The 17408-nt window shown below is 42.3% G+C and overlaps 2 protein-coding genes and 1 non-coding gene across 8 annotated transcripts in view; 2 read left to right on the plus strand and 1 right to left on the minus strand.

Moving 5' to 3' along the window:
• Positions 1–17408, plus strand: part of LOC127361717 (cytoplasmic dynein 2 heavy chain 1) — a 150939-nt gene that overhangs the window by 101934 nt on the left and 31597 nt on the right. For all 5 annotated transcript variants that reach the window (XM_051396538.1, XM_051396542.1, XM_051396540.1 and 2 more), the window contains 2 exons: positions 7602–7762; positions 17020–17145. In XM_051396538.1, coding sequence (XP_051252498.1) covers positions 7602–7762; positions 17020–17145 — 287 coding nt within the window. The remainder of the gene's footprint in view (positions 1–7601; positions 7763–17019; positions 17146–17408) is intronic.
• Positions 885–957, plus strand: trnam-cau (transfer RNA methionine (anticodon CAU)). The gene has a single exon. It is a non-coding gene; the product is annotated as a tRNA-Met (tRNA).
• LOC127361734 (uncharacterized) lies at positions 9687–16142 on the minus strand. Of its 2 annotated transcripts, none has more exons than XR_007884347.1 (2): positions 13519–15003; positions 9687–10857 (listed from the first exon to the last, which is right to left on the minus strand). XR_007884347.1 is itself a non-coding variant. In XM_051396579.1 (2 exons), the coding sequence occupies exon 2, from the start codon at positions 14603–14605 to the stop codon at positions 13592–13594; it is 1014 nt and encodes a 337-aa protein (XP_051252539.1). In that variant the 5' UTR covers positions 14606–14719; positions 15570–16142; the 3' UTR covers positions 11586–13591. The 2 variants fall into 2 exon arrangements, 1 of the variants encoding a protein (XP_051252539.1); XM_051396579.1 differs by lacking the exon at positions 9687–10857 and adding an exon at positions 15570–16142 and having other exon boundaries at positions 11586–14719.

A 17408-nucleotide genomic window follows, 5' to 3' on the forward strand; every position in this document is an offset into this window, starting at 1 on the left:
ATCATACCAATACACCACCATTCAATCAGGATTGTTTTGTTTTGTTGTTTTGCGTCTGCTATGGCCCTCTTGCTGCTGTGACAACATGTCAGTGACAAAAGTGTACATTTCCCAAGCCTCGTTGGTGCAGTAGGCCGTTTTGTCAGTTGTTGTGTTCGAGGTCGTGAATGAACTGTCAAGTTGAATAATTGTTCTTTAGCTTTGGTGGACGTAATGCTCCTACTGCCTTGTTTGCAGAGTAGGCAGACGTATTACAAAATCGAATTGCTCCAAAGTTGCAACTGTGACAACTGGGGTTGATGTCGTCGCACTGCCTTGTTTGCAGAGTAGGCAGACGTATTACGAAATCAAATTACTTCCACAGTTGCAACTGTGACAACTGGGTTTGATGTCGTCGCACTGCCTTGTTTGCAGAGTAGGCAGACGTATCACGAAATCGAGATGCTCCACAGTTGCAACTGCGACAACTGGGGTTGTTCTCGTCATACTGCCTTGTTTGCAGAGTAGGCAGACGTATCACGAAATCGAGATGCTCCACAGTTGCAACTGCGACAACTGGGGTTGTTGTCGTCATACTGCCTTGTTTGCAAAGTAGGCAAACGTATCACGAAATCGAGATGCTCCACAGTTGCAACTGTGACAACTTCTCTCCATCATAAAAATAACAGTTTTTTGAATTTCGTTGGCACAGTACGCCGTTTTGTTAGTTGTTGTGTCCGAGGTCGCAAATGAACTGTCAAGTTCAATGATTGTTGGTCACCTTTTATGGACGTAGAGCTCCTAATGCCTTGTTTGCAGAGTAGGCAGACGTATCACGAAATCGAGTGTCTCCACAGTTGCAACTGTTACAAATTGTATCGATCATAAAAATGTCGTTTTTTCGAGCCTCGTTGGCGCAGTAGGCAGCGCGTCAGTCTCATAATCTGAAGGTCGTGAGTTCGAGCCATACACGGGGCAAGAGTTTTAAAGTCCGATGACCACACAATGCAGTAGATATGTAAAAACCATACAATTGATGCCAAAAAATCTCGTAGTCTTACAAAACCATCATACCAATACACCACCATTCAGTCAGTAGTGCGTTGTTTTGCGTCTGCTATGGCCCTCTTGCTGGTGTGACAACATGTCAGTGACAAAAGTGTACATTTCCCCAGCCTCGTTGGTGCAGTAGGCCGTTTTGTCAGTTGTTGTGTTCGAGGTCGTGAATGAACTGTCAAGTTGAATAATTGTTGTTCAGCTTTGGTGGACGTAGAGCTCCTACTGCCTTGTTTGCAGAGTAGGCAGACGTATCACGGAATCGAGTCGCTCCACAGTTGCAACTGTGACAACTGGGTTTGATGTCATCGCACAGCCTTGTTTGCAGAGTAGGTAGACGTTTCACAAAATCGAGTCGCTCCACAGTTGCAACTGTGACAAATTCTCTCGATCATAAAAATAACAGTTTTTCGAGCCTCGTTGGCACAGTCGGCCGTTTTGTCAGTTGTTGTGTTCGAGGTCAGGGATGAACTTTCAAGTGGAATGATTGTTGTTCACCTTTTATGGACGTAGAGCTCCTACGGCCTTGTTTGCAGAGTAGGCAGACGTATTACGAAATCGAATTGCTCCACAGTTGCAACTGTGACAACTGGGATTGATGTCGTCGCACTGCCTTGTGTGGAGAGTAGGCAGACGTATCACGAAATCGAGTTGCTCAACAGTTGCAACTTTGACAACTGGGGTTGTTGTCGTCGTACTGCCTTGTTTGCAGAGTAGGCAGACGTATCACAAAATCGAGTGTCTCCACAGTTGCAACTGTGACAAATTCTCTCGATCATAAAAATTATACATTTTTGAGCCTCATTGGCGCAGTAGGCAGCGCGTCAGTCTCATAATCTGAGTCAGATGACTGCACAATGCAGTAGATATGTAAAAAACATGAAAACCATACAATTGAAATCTGTGTATCATTCGTTCTTTTCATATTGAATTTAGATTCTAAAATCGAAAAATGAATAAACGGTTTGTTATTTCTGTATTCGTTTATGAATCTGATATCAAAAAACAAATAACGGTTCATTTTTTGTACTTTCGATTTATTGCTCAGATCAAACATAAGAAATGAAATAACGGGCCACGGATCAATTTTGATTTTGATATTCAAATTTTTCGCTTTGTGTGAGCCGGAAGTTATTGTCTTCTTCGTGTGTTGCGCTTGGAAGTTTGCCACAGTTTCGCAAAGCCTGAAAAAACTCAATCATGCAGTGATTGTACTCTGTATGTAAGGACTTATTTGAAACTATAAGGACTTATTTGAAACTGTTACATGTAGAGATTTCTACTACGCTGCAGCAGATGGGTATCCAGCGATGTCTTGACAGTCACCCGTTTAGTTCCTCTGAACAATCAGAATCAGATATACTTTAATAATCCCAGGGGGAAATTACTTTCGTTACATGCTCCATATGAAATAGACATACATATATTAAGAATATATATAGTATAATTTAAAGTGGTCGCAGGCTTCCTCTTCACCAGAGGCACATAGAAGGATGTCGGGTTTGCAGAGTGAGGGATGTACGACAACGATGATGACGTGCAGGATCTCTCTTAGTAGATGATATTGACGGAGTCCAACGGCCACCAGTTCAGCACCCGGGCCAGAGAGCTGTTCGCTCCTGGTACAACCCCGGTCCGCCCGGACGATGTGAAAGCAACAGATACGCTCCGGTCCGTAATGTCCCTGTGCAGCAAAACACACCAGACTCCCGGTTCTCTGCGTGGCTGCGCGTCATTGCCATCAGTTCATACATTCCGTTGCTAGGAGACCGCACATCCACCATAACAAGAGAGGGGAGACTCGGCTTAAATCTTCTCTTTCTCCATAAACCTGTCCTGTCTCGACCCTCCTCTCTTCCCCCGACGTTGCTTCCCTCCTCTGCACCCCCAGTGTGTTTTCTCCAGAGTTCAGCTGGTAAATCAGCTGCTCTGTCCACTGTACCGACCGGCATTAGTGCGATCAGCTGTTCTCCAGAGTAAACAACGGCAGCGTGTATGGTGGAAGCGGCATTAAAACATGAAAATTAACACAAAAACTCTCTCAAACAACATCGTTGGAGAGGAGGGCAGGACTTCATAGAGTTACAGTGAAAATAAGAACAAACAAAAATAGAATAAAAGTTAAGAAGTTAAAGAAAGCAGACTGGAGTAACAGGCAGCTTGCAGCTTTTCGCACACTCGCCAGGAAAATGAAGATGAAAGATGAATGAAAAGATGAAACTCTCCATGATTGATCCTCAGTTTTGAAGGCTAACGTTAGTTAAACTGAAGAAGTGAATCAAGCTAACGAGACAATAACTTCCGGTGCATACAAAGCGAAAATTTTTTATATCAAAATCAAAATCAATCCATGGCCCGTTATTTCATTTCCTATTTTTGATCTGAGCAATGAATCGAAAGTACAAAAAATTAACCGTTATTTGTTTTTTGGTATCAGATTCATAAACGAATAAGGAAATAACAAACTGTTTTTTCATTTTTCGATTTTGGAATCTCAATTGAATATTAAAAGAACGAATGACACATGGATTAATTGATGCCAAAAATCTCTTAAAGCCACATGACAGTACAGTTGATATGTAAAAGATATGAAAACCATATAACTGATGCCAATCTGGGAATCACAAAGAAGCCTCTCTTGGGGCAATTTTTCACGACAATGTAGATCATCTGTGATGGCCCTGTTGCTGCTCTCAGTCCAGCATTTCCTACTTATCTTTGTTTGTTTTACACCCTCCAGCATAAATCTCCATAAACACCATACCTCACACTCACTTCAAAATTTTGCATTGTTTTTGAGAATAGTTGTCACAGTTTGTTTTTTTACCTCCACCAAGAAGGTTATGTTTTTGGTCCCATTTGTGGGGTTGTTTGTTTGTGGGTTTGTCTGTTAGCAAGATTACAGACAACACCACTGGCCTTATTTTCATGAATCTTGGTGGCAGAGTGTAGTATGAGCCATGGAAGAGCCCATTAAAATTTGAATCCTAATGACTTTCCTATGGCAAAATTAACTGAATCCATGGCGTATGCCTGTTATATTGAAGTGAATAGTGTAACTGTAACTAAACTAACAACAAAGTGTAACAGTTACCTCAAACATCACTGTAGATATGAATACAGCTGAATCCTTCAGAACCTTAAAAAATGTTTTATGGTTGTGCCTTTCGTGCAGTTCTTTGCTCTTGTTTCATTCAAGAAATTCTCTATATAATTTAGGCTAGCAGCTTCTATGCTAACCTCTTTAGCAGCTGCCATTGTTATTTTTGAGTGGAGACACGTCAAACCACGCCAGTAATTTCTTATCAGGATGCTGGTCAAATGCATAGCATGTGTGTGATCTTGTGAGTACAGCTGCCTCACAAGGTTAGCCTACTGTGCCAATTAGGTAGTTAGTGCCCTTGTCACATATTAAAAGGTGAGCAATAACCATTCAGCAATTGACAAAAGGATCTTAACACATCCATCCAACCATTAACACAACATCGATTTATCTGCTTGTTCCGCTGCTTTCAACCGAATCCCACAGTCTACATCATTAGATGAAATTGCTCAACTGACATTGAACTTTCTTTTTATTGTTTAATTATTCCAAACATTTTAAGAACTTCATGGTCATGCTCAGAGTTACTGAGGTAGAAGTAAACAAAAGACTAGTCAGTTTGTCAGTGGTGAATGTGAATAAAAATTGCCCATGTTATTTAAAAATGATTGACTAATTTTAGGGTAGTATTTTTCTCAACTCTCAAACAGTTTCATCAGTGTGTATAAATAGTACATTCAAAAGAGCCCCAGCAGAAAAGAAGTGGTTGAAAAAAGGATGGAAGGCAGAAAATATAGACAGAGGGGGAGAGAGCACTTTGGTGAGCCAGAGTACCATGACTGCCTTGGTTCCTACTGATAGCAAAAGCTCTATTGACTGAAACTCAGTTTCAGCTGTTGTGCAGCTGCTCCAGAGTGCTAATAATAATACTGGCTCATTGAGGGTGACACTCGAGCCTTTGTGTGTGTGTGTGTGTGTGTGTGTGTGTGTGTGTGTGTGTGTGTGTGTGTGCGCGTGTGTGTGCGCCATGTCTTTGTGTTTAATGGTGTCAATCAGCCAATTTGACTGTCTTTTATGGCGAGCATTATTACGGTATTTGCATATTTGACTGTTTTCTAACACTGTCCTTTCATCTTTTTTCAACTTTACTTTCAAAATAAACACGACCAACCCTCAAATTATGAGACTGACATGCTACTTACCATGCCAGAAAGTCTGTGACAGACTCTGTCATATATGTGAAATGTTAAACAACAACTGTCAATTTCCATTCCATTCTCATTCCCCGAAAAGCACAACTGCCACTTCTTTGTCTCTCTTCTTGTTTGTCTGTGGCCAACTCTTGTAAAACACACACTTTCTCTATCTGGGTGACCACACACTCTTTGAAAACCAAGTGAACCCATTGATGACGGTGTAGTGTGTGTACAAGTGCATGATATGGATGAGAGTGTGTATCTGAATGAGAGAGCAATAGAGAGACAGACAGATAAAAAAAAAAGAACAAGGGAGAAGAAGATTTTGTGTGTATGTGTTTTTGGCTGTAAATCAGTATGCTAATGAGGCATGGTCTGTAATCCTCTTACAGCTAATCTCACTCAATCCCCCCAGTCCAGGCCTGGGCCCTGCTCACGCACACAGGCATGCCTGGGTGAACACAACCACACACACACACACACACACACACACACACACACACACACACATACACTTGTGCTCGCTCAATGGCTTACTCACTCTATTTCTCAAAAATACAAATACTTTCACCAATGTATAAAAAAACATCTCTCTGTCTTTCTCATCATCAATTAAATTAATCATTCAGCCAAGAAGACACCCTTTTTTGTTTAAACGATCATTCAGCATTTAGATGCAAATATATCCTGCCAATTATAGTGATTTAAATACAAAAATGTAAAGATATTAAAAGAAAACCTCAATGCCTATGTCCTGGCCTAAGTGTTGTGTGTGACCAAGTGTCTGCTTATTAATTCTTCACCATTCAGTGTGTCCTCCACTTAGCAGCGTTTAAACCATAGGGAAACTGTGGTACTGTCTTTTTCTAGGCTCCTCTTTGCCCTGATTGTGTGTCATAAAGCCAAGGTGAGCTTTGCTATTCACAGACAGAGGATGCTGGTCTGCAGCACGAATACTGATTACCTGCCCATGTCAAAAGTAGTTGTGTATGTATTTGTGCACGCGCATGTTCTGTTAATGCCGCCTTTTCTCTTTTTTTTGCAGTTAGACATCACAAGCCATGTGGTCAGATGACTGTTTTTCTTAGTGTTGCCATGGTGATGCAGCAAAAGGTCGCACTGCGATGTTCTCTACCAAGACCTTGTGCGCGTGCATGTTTTTGTACTTGAGTGCAGGAGATTGCATGTGGCAGCAGACACCAAAAGAATGTTCCAGCCCAGGCAGTCTTCGCAACCAGAAAAGACAGCACTGTGTGTGTGTGGTTGTGCGTGTGCGTGCGTACGTATGCCCTATGTGTATCTGAAAGAGATATCTGCTGATACACGCGCGAGTAACGTCACAGTGGAATTTCTAACACAGCCACTCACACTGTGTATGCCCTGTGTATCACTGCTTGTGTGTCACTATTAACTCATATCTGATAGGCGATTCAATATATTACAGCAGGATTAGAGCCTAATGCTCAGTGAGGAAACACACGCATGCAGACACACACTTAGACACATACACAAAGAGCCTGGCTTCTCAACACCAGGGGGCTGACAAGGTATTCTTCTGCGATGTGTGATGAATACTGCTGCATACCTAGCACTCAGTATGCACAGCACATCACCCTCCTAATCTCTCTCACTCTGTCTCTCTCAGTGTCTTCTTCTTCTGCCCTCTCTCCCTTTCACCATCATCAGCTCCCTTCTGCTCTCCCACTTCTTCTCCTTTTTTTCCCCCCAAACCTCCCTTCTGTGGACCCCCCCAAGGCCCTTTCTACCCCTCCCTGTCCATGCCCTCCCTCTGTCTCCCTGTCATCATTGATACCCTAAAGACTATTTGTAAGATTTCAACAGTTTATAAATTGAGATTCAACAACCATTTTATGATATAACTCCACTGTCATTAAGGTTTGGTTAGGTTTAGGCACAAAGAACATCTTTGTTAAGATATGTTCATTAATTGTCATATATACTTTATAGATAATCATTTAAACATCTATAGACAAAACTTAACAGTTGAATTGTTACAAATATTCTATAAACTATATGTGAGCAGACTATGAGCCAGCAATAAAGTGTTACCTCATCTTTTTCCGTTTTATTTGTCTACCCCACCTGTTTATCCTTTCCAATATACCCTTACCAAATGCCCCTTTGATGGTACTTAATAGCTTGCATTTCTCTCTCTCTCTTCCCGGTGTAACCTGTCTGTGCAGTATATCCAGTCACTTTGACTTTCAGTAGCATATCAACTTTAAATAAAATGTTGCAACACACTTTACAGATCTGTCTTTCACACCCATCATTATCTTCCTATCTCCTTCTCCTCTTCTCTGCAGGTATGAGAGAACTCTCCCCTCCTCCTCTGAACCTGCGTCGTCTGTACACTGAGACATTGGAATGGGAGCCGGTGTTGATCATCATCTCTCCAGGGGCAGACCCATCCCAGGAGCTGGCAGAACTAGCAGCTGAAACCGTGGGCAGGGACAACTATCATGAGGTAGAGAATAACAGGATTAAATGGGAGAAGTCGTAGCAGATTAGCAAGTGCAAGGGGATTTATTTTCCAACAGAATACCAAGATTAGATTGACAGAATACTCTATTGTGCCCTTAAATGGGGAAAATAAGAGTGCTACAGCTTGTTGAAAGTTGTATTGAAACATGGTTTTGAGGCATAGTGTTGTGGAAATTTCTCTGCTGCTGGTGAAGAATGAAATAGAGAACTTCTGCCGGCCGACAAGTTTATTTTCTTGCAAAGAAAAGGTCAATCAACACACGAGCGGTCAAAGATGAAGAAGGACCCCGAACATGGGGATAGCTAAACATTTATACCTGAGGACCACCTCTTTCACACCCCTTTGTCTGCTGTAGGGGTCTGGCCTTCCAGGAAGTGCTTTCCCACCCCTCTGCCCACTGCAGACATCAGGGCCGACCCCCTGCTGGTGTGTTTTACATATGAGGTGTCCTACAGGATCTTGCATTCAGGTGCAAAGCCAAGTCCAGACATCACAATCTACAAAACACAAAAGGACCTGGCATCTTGTGTTAGGAAGGGGGAGGTTGGGCATCTGCAGTGGCTGAAACAAAGAAACTGAATCTACCATTACAATTCCCCCTTTTGATTATTCATTAATCACTAACAGTAAAAAAAACAAAAACAAAACAAAACAAAAGAATAAGAATAAAATAAAAATAAAGTATATAGTCCCAACTTAATTATCCGACACATCAATTCACATGGATTTTAAAATGTATCATCATGGCAGTTGTTTAGAAGAGGAAGGAACAAAAGAAAGGAAAGAACAAAAGCAAAAACATTCTTAACATTATTTACAAAATGTCATCATCAGAGTCATAATCTGAGCTGGGGTAATCATGGGGATCAGAAATGTGAGATGGGGCTGGATTTTGATTGTCATTGTTAACGTTTACATGAACGTATGTAGAGGATTGGGTTATCCTTTTGGTGAGTACATTAGATAGCCATTTTAACACACATGGAATCAAGGTGCAGAGCAAAAAGAAAATAACTACGACTGGGATAATCATTGTTAAAAACCATGTTGACCATCCTTGGCCCCAAGACTTTAGCCAAGAGAACCATGAGTCATCTGCTACTGGTGGGGGTCGAATGGCATCTTGCATGTGTTTGATGATGTTGGTGATGTTCTCGTATTCGTCAGGGACATAAAAACAACAAGATACATTGAGTATTTTGCAAATACCCCCTTTTTCAGCTAAAATAATATCGAGCACAAGTCTATGTTGGATAACTGCTGTTCTAATTGCAGACATTTCAGTATTCATTAAGGTAAGAGCCATTTCAGTTTGGTTTGCTAATGAAAGAACAGACCAGGCTAGTCCATTAATTTTGTTCAGGGCGGCAGCTGTTCCGCCCCCTAGAAATAGAGACCAGCCAATGTTAGTGTTGGGAGAGGTCCAGGGGTCAGCTAACACATAACCATCATATTTGGAGGGAACACCAGTAATGTCTCGGTAAACTCGAAAAAGCGTGGTAGATTGAATATTGGTGGTAGGGGTCTTCTTATGGAAGACTTTCGTATCAGTTGTAACAATTGATGGGTGGCAACAACCGGACCACTGAAATTGAGGTGGCAAATTATGATAGGCCTTTCTGCCACAAGACCACATGATTCCTGGTTGGGAGGAAAGCTGTTTAAAAGGGCAGGTAAATCTTGTCAGGGTATTATTAGACCATCTGTGAGAACAATTAGTTCTTGTTGTAGCATTCACAAATATTCTAGTTTGACAACTTGACCTGCCTAGGTAAGGACCTGATGATGATGTTGAACAAACACAAGTCTCTGCATGCTGTAGAGGAACTTCAAATGCCATGTTACTAAGGGTCGAATGGGAATCAATACAGGTAATATTGGGATGTGGAACAACTGAGACATGGTTTTTGATTTGTTGGCCAGCAATTAATAACATCATCATTCCTAAAGGAACAGTGCACTTTCCATGATCTTCTCTGCCCCAAGATTCTTTCATGTGGCCCTGTAACACAATATTTGCCGTCAGGGGTTTCGCTTGCCATTTAGCTGCTAAGGCATGACAAACCCAACAGTCCCCAGGAATCTTCAGCTCTTTTTTGTGTAAAAGAGCTAGGGCACATGCACTGTTGTCACTGCATTGTCTGAGTGCTTGTTGCACTGTGTCATCTTGGTGATCAGCGATGTTCGGGATGTCGAGGTGATAGTCTATCTCAGGGGTTGGTGAGACAGTCTTAACATCTGACACTATGTTAAGTGGGGTGTCATATGGGTCTGGTGGCCCACTGACTATAACTCTGAGTTGTCTGTACATATCAGAGCTTGGATATTTAATTCCACACCAATATGTGCCTGCATCAGTGGATTTGACATCAGAGATGGTGATCTTGGCTCCGTTGGAATTTGGAATTTTGTGATTATGAGGCGGGGATCTCTGTTTGGAGCAGAGGTTTTATCAGTAGCGGCCACGATCAAGTGCCAATCTTTTGGGCCACAGGGGTCTTTGCATAGGTACTTGTCATATTTGGCATAATATGACTGAATTCGACCTGATCCCCAAATTTCGGGATAAACAGAGCACGTGAAGGTTGCATTTTGTCCTTCTGTCAGAGTGATGGTCTCGGCAGGTTTGTAGGTGTAGGCCTCTGTCAGCATCATCCAACATAATAGGATCAGGATCAGGTGGTGCATGATGTAATCTATTGGGAAGGTTTGCGTTGTTAATCCTGACATCTAGTTGGTGGTTGTTGAATTTATGGAGTTATTCCTCGTGTCGTCCTCTCCGTGCGCTCGTTCGTCCTCGTGTTGTCCGTCTCCACGTCGACCGTCCCGCGCCGTTCAGGTTGACAGCTGAATTCCTCTGTTGGTTCAGGGACTTTCCTGCAGTGGTTGGCGTGTACCCACGTTGCTCTCTCAGCTATCTTCACAGCAGTATGTGTTGTCAGGAGCACCTGGAATGGACCTCGCCAACGTTTGGAGTGCCAGTGCTTCCTTCTGAAGTCCTTTATCACCACCCAGTTGCCAGGCTGGAAGTCATGAAGTAATGTGGAAGCTGGTAGTGGAAGGGCTGATTTCACCTGCTGAGAGATTTGAGAGAGAGTGGAAGATAAGTTTTTGCAGTATTGTAACATGTCATCGTCACATAGGCCAGTGGAGGGAGTGGCCTGGTTACAGGCTCCACTCCTAGAGATGGAGGTCTGCCAAAAAGAATTTCAAAGGGGCTCATGTTAACTCTGGATCTTTTTCTCATTCTTATGTGCATTAGAACAATCGGCAGGGCCTTTGTCCATGGCAGCCCTGTTTCCTCACAGCACTTTGCTAGTTTGGATTTCAGAGTGCCATTTTCTCGTTCGACCGCACCTCCACTGGCAGGGTGATATGCACAATGTCGTCTGAGGTCAATGGCAAGAAAATCACTGATTTGGGTTATTGCAGAATTGAAAAAGTGTGCGCCATTATCGCTGCTCAGTTTAGTTGGTATTCCCCATCTGGGAATAATTTCTGTTAACAGAGCTTTTGCTACCACTTGGCTGCTTTGGTGTCTTGCTGGGAATGCTTCAACCCATTTTGACCACATGTCAACCATCCCCAAGCAGTACTTCTTCCCTTCTGCTGGCGAAAGTTCTATGAAATCCATCATCAAATGTTCGAATGGTCTATCTGGTGGTGGGTGTGCGGCGTGTGTGATTGTTTTGGTTTTACCTGAGTTATGTGTTGCACAAACCATACACGATTGACAAAACTTCTGCGCATGAACTGAAAAACCTTTGGTGAACCAGTGTTGAGTTAAGGCATCCAACATCCCCCTTTTGACACATGGTCCAATCCATGTGTCAATTTTGCAAAGTGAGGAAAGAAATGTTTGGGCAGGCAGGGTTTGTTATCGGGTCCCCGCCACACTGCTTCTTCCTGTGTGGCACCGCAGCGTCTCCACAGCGTCTTTTCTTGTGGTGTGGCAAAGGACTGCATCGCTGTAAGAGAACTTGGAATAGAGACCGGAGTTGAGACAAACAAAGGATCAAGGATGGTGGGTTGGAGTGCAGCTCTTTTGCAGCAGTATCAGCTCTTGCGTTCCCTAGAGAGACAGAATCTGAGTTGTTAGTATGGGCAAGGCATTTACAAACAGCAATTGAGGTTGGGAGCAAAATGGCATCTAGAAGAGCTGCAACCTTGTCATGATGAAGAATGGGTTTTCCGTCAGATTTTAAGAATTGTCTGTGTTTCCACAGAGTACCAAAATCATGTACAACACCAAAAGCATATCTAGAGTCGGTGTAGATAGTTACAGTCTTGTTGCTTGCCAGCTTGCATGCCTCTGTCAATGCTGTGAGTTCTGCTGCTTGTACAGAATAGTGAGAGGGGAGTGAACCTGAGGCAAGAGTTTCATGATTAGTGACAACAGCAAATCCAACTCTGTTGCGACCAGTTTTTGGGTCGCGGGAAGCGGATCCATCTACAAAAACAACCAAATCAGGGTTAGTTAATGGAGTTTCTTGTAGATCCGGTCTTGGGGAGCAGATCTGTTGGAGGACAGCAACACAGTTATGTTCTTGTCCATCGTCAGGTGTGGGAAAGAGAGTAGCAGGGTTTAAAACATTGCATCTTTTTACAGTGATGTTAGTAATGACAACAGGTTCACAGTCTTTGATGAGGCCAACATCATACTTACTAACAGCCCACAGTGTCTTAGGGACCTCCTGTAGGGCTGTAATAGCTGCTGCTTGTTCTTCGGACAAAAAGGAAAAAGATTTAAAAGTGCTTTTAGGTACCAGCTGGATTGTTCTTTGAGTGTGCACAAAAAATGGTAAACTCTTAGAGTAACACTGCAGTGTTGGTGAAAAAAAATAGATCGATCAGATGTTTCTTGCCAATCGGCTGCGCACTGACATGATTTTATAAAAGGTCCCAAATCTTCCCAATTATCTGATGTGTGTTTTGCAAGTGTGATGTGTGGGACTGAATGGTCTATGGTGTACACTTCATATTGAGCTGGTGTAAGAGAGACTGATATAGCGCATTTATGTTGTGTCCAATAAATGTGTGACAGTGTGAGTTTATCGAATCTCTCTCCAACCAACCTTCCTCATATGGCTCATTAGGTCCTGGTGACACATGAGAGGTACAATGCAGATCCTCTGGTGTCATGAAATCTATTGTAGCTGTTAAAACTGTTTTTCTAGCTAAAGTAACAAGCTCAGAGGCAGTTGATGGTTGCAATTTCCATAGATATGCATATTGTAGTTCTGGGATGTGGTGAACAAAAGAGTGTGAAAAATGTGGCTCCAGATCGGATAGTCTGTGAACTTTGACACCTTCTGGGGTTGAGATCAGACAAAGGCCTAATTTGCACATCAAGTCCCTGCCCATCAGGTTAATGGGACAGACTTTTGAGAGCAAGAATGCATGTTTGAAGCTTATATCTGGCCCATCCGCACATTTGAGTGGGACAGTAATGTTCTCTCTAATTGTTTGACCTGATGAACCAACAGAGTACACATAATCTCCACTCATTTTTGGTTTTGTAGTGAGTTCTAAAGCTTTTATCACAGAATGTGTGGCTCCTGAGTCAACTAAGAATGCAACATTTTGTTCTGCAATGGTCAATGTATGTTGTGGAAACCTCTTGAAATGATCAGATGTGTACTGAACATATGTTAGAGCAATTGTATATCTGTTGTCTGAATTCTCTATAGATTGTGTATTAATCTGCTCAGTATGTGTGTGTGAGTGTGGTGCAGTACCTTCTGTCGATCTCACAAGTTGGTTTGGCTTGTCAGCAGGAGTCCATCCCTCTCCGACAACCCTGTCCCATTTTCAGTCCGACTTGTCCACCGGGGTCGATGAGGTATTTTTGGGACACTCGCGTTTCCAATGTCCATGTTGACCACAAAGGAAACAAACATCCTTTGCAATTTTATCTTTCCAGTGCCTGTGTCGGTTATCTTTTCCTCTATGTGTATGATATGATTGTCCATGTTCTCGGATTGTGTTATACATGGTTATTGCTGCCATGTGAAGCTCTTTCTCTGTTGTTTCTTCATTTTTCTTTTTCTTTGTGAGTATTTGGTCATGGGCATGTATGGCGTGTCTGCGAAGTTCGGACAGACGTGCATCATCCCATCCAATGCAGGAAGTTTTAACAGCGGAGGCAGTGTTTGGTTTTAGTCCTTTTAAGAAACAGTTACAAAGATGAATTTCCCACACATCTGGAATATTATTTAATCCATCAGGTGGTTGAAGGCCACTGTAGGTGTTGAATACCTCTGTCAGGCGAGTGAGATATTCATCAGGGTTTTCATCATCCTTCTGCTTGCAGGCAGTGATTTTCTCCATGTTAACTTTTACAGGAAAAGCTTGAGTGAATGCATCACAGAGAAGGCGGACAACATCTCTATAATGGGCATTAGACTCATGTTCCCAGGTGATGTGCTTACAACGGATGTCAGCATGTGGGAATCTTTCAGCTATTTTTTGCCAATCTGTGGGTTTCATCTTGGTGATCAGGAGTCTTTTTAGTTCATTTATGGTGGGTTTGAATTCTTGGCAAAATGTGGCGAATTGCTCAGCAAACATTTTACCTGATGTTGTGGGGTTGGGCAGATGTTGTGAGGCTGCTGTGATGTCAGCAGAAGTCCATGGACGGAAAACCAACGTTGCACCTTCTAGTCCAGATACTTCAACCATGGGCATGTTGAAGGCTGCATCTTGATTTGGATGACGCAGTCTATGTGCGATTGGAGAAGGGGGGTTGGTTGTAGGGTTTTGTGGTGGAACGGACACATCAGGGGCACAGTGAGCTGCTCCTGAACTTGTTTTCTGTTGTGGCATGGCGGAGTCTGCTTCCCTTCTTTTGCTGGGTGTCACTGTGTTGTATGGTGGTGGAGCTGAAGGATGAATAGGTGGGTTGCCGTCAAGGTCTGGATCCAGCTTCAAAACCGCCAACTGTGGAAACAAAGAAGAAGTCTGCGAGTCTGGTGTTCTTTGTGTGTGTGAAATTTGCTTTTCATTGGTTTCAACTTTTTCACATGGAAAAGGGAGTTGTTTTAGCATTCTTTTCTTATCTCGTGTCTCTGCTTCCCCTTTCCACATCTGAAAACATTCTTTTTGACCTTCCATATTTTCTAATTTTGTTACAGAAACCTTATTTTTCCTTCTCATTTTTTGTTCTTTTCCCTTCAGTTTTTCTTCTAATATCGATATGTTTTTAAAATAAAATAAAAAATAAAAAAACAAAACTGAGGGATCCCCTATTGGGAATCCAAACTCAGCTGTCCAGACATTTAAATATTTTAAACTTTTATCCCCATATTTCTTTCTCATAACATCCACAATCGCCCCCTCTGGAGGTCCAACCTCGGCAGAGCTTTTACTCCCCATTCCAAATGGAGGTCGTGCACAACTATTACAATACAGACGTCTCTGTAAAGGGTCACTTCGTTTAAGGAACAAGTGATAAAGACCTGGTCACTTCGTTTAAGGAACAAGTAACAAAGACCTGGTTACTTCGTTTAAGGAACAAGCAACAAAGACCTGTTTAAGGCAACAAAGACCTGATCACTTTGTCTGTGCTACAAGTGAAAAAAGCAAATCACTTCGTTTATGGTTACAAGTGATTTAAAAACCTGATTGCTTCGTTTAAGGAACAAGCAACAAAGACCTGGCTACTTCGTTTAAGGCTACAAGCAACAAAAAGCAGATCGATTGTGGATATGTGAGAAACGGAAATATTTAGCCAATTTTAAACCCAAAATTTAAAGAAAAGAAATTTAAATGTCAATATTTCAGTGCTCACCAGATGAATTTCGTCGAATTGCGTTTGTGGAAATCCCAGCGGCGACGATCTGGGACGTTTGCGGTCAGTCCTCCCTTCTCAGAAGAGGATTTTGAGGTTGGAGGCTGAAAAGTTTTTCTTCCAGGATGGCCTGTCACTGTCCGTGTCCCGTCCCAGACGATCGCTCGAGGGATCCCACTTCGACACCAAATCGTTGTGGAAATTTCTCTGCTGCTGGTGAAGAATGAAATAGAGAACTTCTGCCGGCCGACAAGTTTATTTTCTTTGCAAAGAAAAGGTCAATCAACACACGAGCGGTCAAAGATGAAGAAGGACCCCGAACATGGGGATAGCTAAACATTTATACCTGAGGACCACCTCTTTCACACCCCTTTGTCTGCTGTAGGGGTCTGGCCTTCCAGGAAGTGCTTTCCCACCCCTCTGCCCACTGCAGACATCAGGGCCGACCCCCTGCTGGTGTGTTTTACATATGAGGTGTCCTACAGGATCTTGCATTCAGGTGCAAAGCCAAGTCCAGACATCACAATCTACAAAACACAAAAGGACCTGGCATCTTGTGTTAGGAAGGGGAGGTTGGGCATCTGCAGTGGCTGAAACAAAGAAACTGAATCTACCATTACAATAGCTCTTGATAGTGTTCTGCCAGTGGAGTTCATCAATTGTAATCATTTTGAAGACAGCAAGAAGTCTGAGAAAACTGATTTGCGGTAGCCTCCGTCCCGAGGCCATAACCCTTTTCAAAAAGCTACAAATAAAAGAGCCATCCATTGCTTTTGGTGACATGTTCACCTTCATTACAGTTTTAATTGTATTTACAAGGGACTTTTGGCTTATCCTTCAATTTAAAATGACTGTTACAAGACCTTTTGCCAAAAAATGATCACCAAAGTACAACATTTTATAGATGCAGCCTTCAAAAGATGGTATTTTGGTCTTTGTCTTGATATCTATTTTTTAAGTATTCAAACCTACCCACAATCAACTCACATTTTTAGAGCTCAAATGTATTTGACAATATAGCTAACATGTGTTTTATCCAAGAATATTTAAAACAGTTCATAGAAAATACATGTTTTACCATTTACACAACCAACTTTAAATAAATATATAAGATAAAGTGAATCCACAAAAAATGTACACGCTGTTTTCCACTCATATGGGTGCTGCATATACCATTCCTGTAAATCATATCAGTTACATATAAATACAAATCAGATCAATTATGAGCTACTGGCCACTATGTAGGAACTCTATTGATAAAAATCACATTGGGAATCTCATTTTGCAAGTATTTTGACTTTCTCCCACTGAGGAGAGAGATGAATTAAAATATTGAATCAGATTATCTGCCTCTAACTTCTGAGAAATTACAATGTAGAATCAAATTTTCCATCCCACTGCTTCTGTTTCTCGCCCCCTCCTACCTCATTCATCCTCTCTGTCTGTCTAGATCTCCATGGGTCAGGGACAGGCTGATGTGGCCTTAGCTACACTCAGAGAATGTTCCCGAAATGGAGACTGGCTTTGCCTGAAAAACCTTCACCTTGTCACTACATGGCTACCCCACCTGGAAAAAGTAGGTACTCTTTGTGTGTGTGTGTGTGTGTGTGTGTGTGTGTGTGTGTGTGTGTGTGTGTGTGTGTGTGTGTGTGTGTATAATTCTTTGTTTGTGGTAAGGGTTTTTGGTTGATGGGGGTTGTGTATGTTATTCTGTTATCTCTAAATATTGGATAATAGCACCTGACAAGCACCCGTATTGATCAACTCAGTGAGAGAGTGATCAAATTGACTCTGTTACCCTGCAGGGATTCTGTGTTTATCTGTCCACAGTAGCCTTGT

Source organism: Dicentrarchus labrax, unplaced genomic scaffold (assembly GCF_905237075.1).
Source record: "Dicentrarchus labrax unplaced genomic scaffold, dlabrax2021, whole genome shotgun sequence".
Classification (NCBI taxonomy): Eukaryota; Metazoa; Chordata; class Actinopteri; family Moronidae; genus Dicentrarchus; species Dicentrarchus labrax.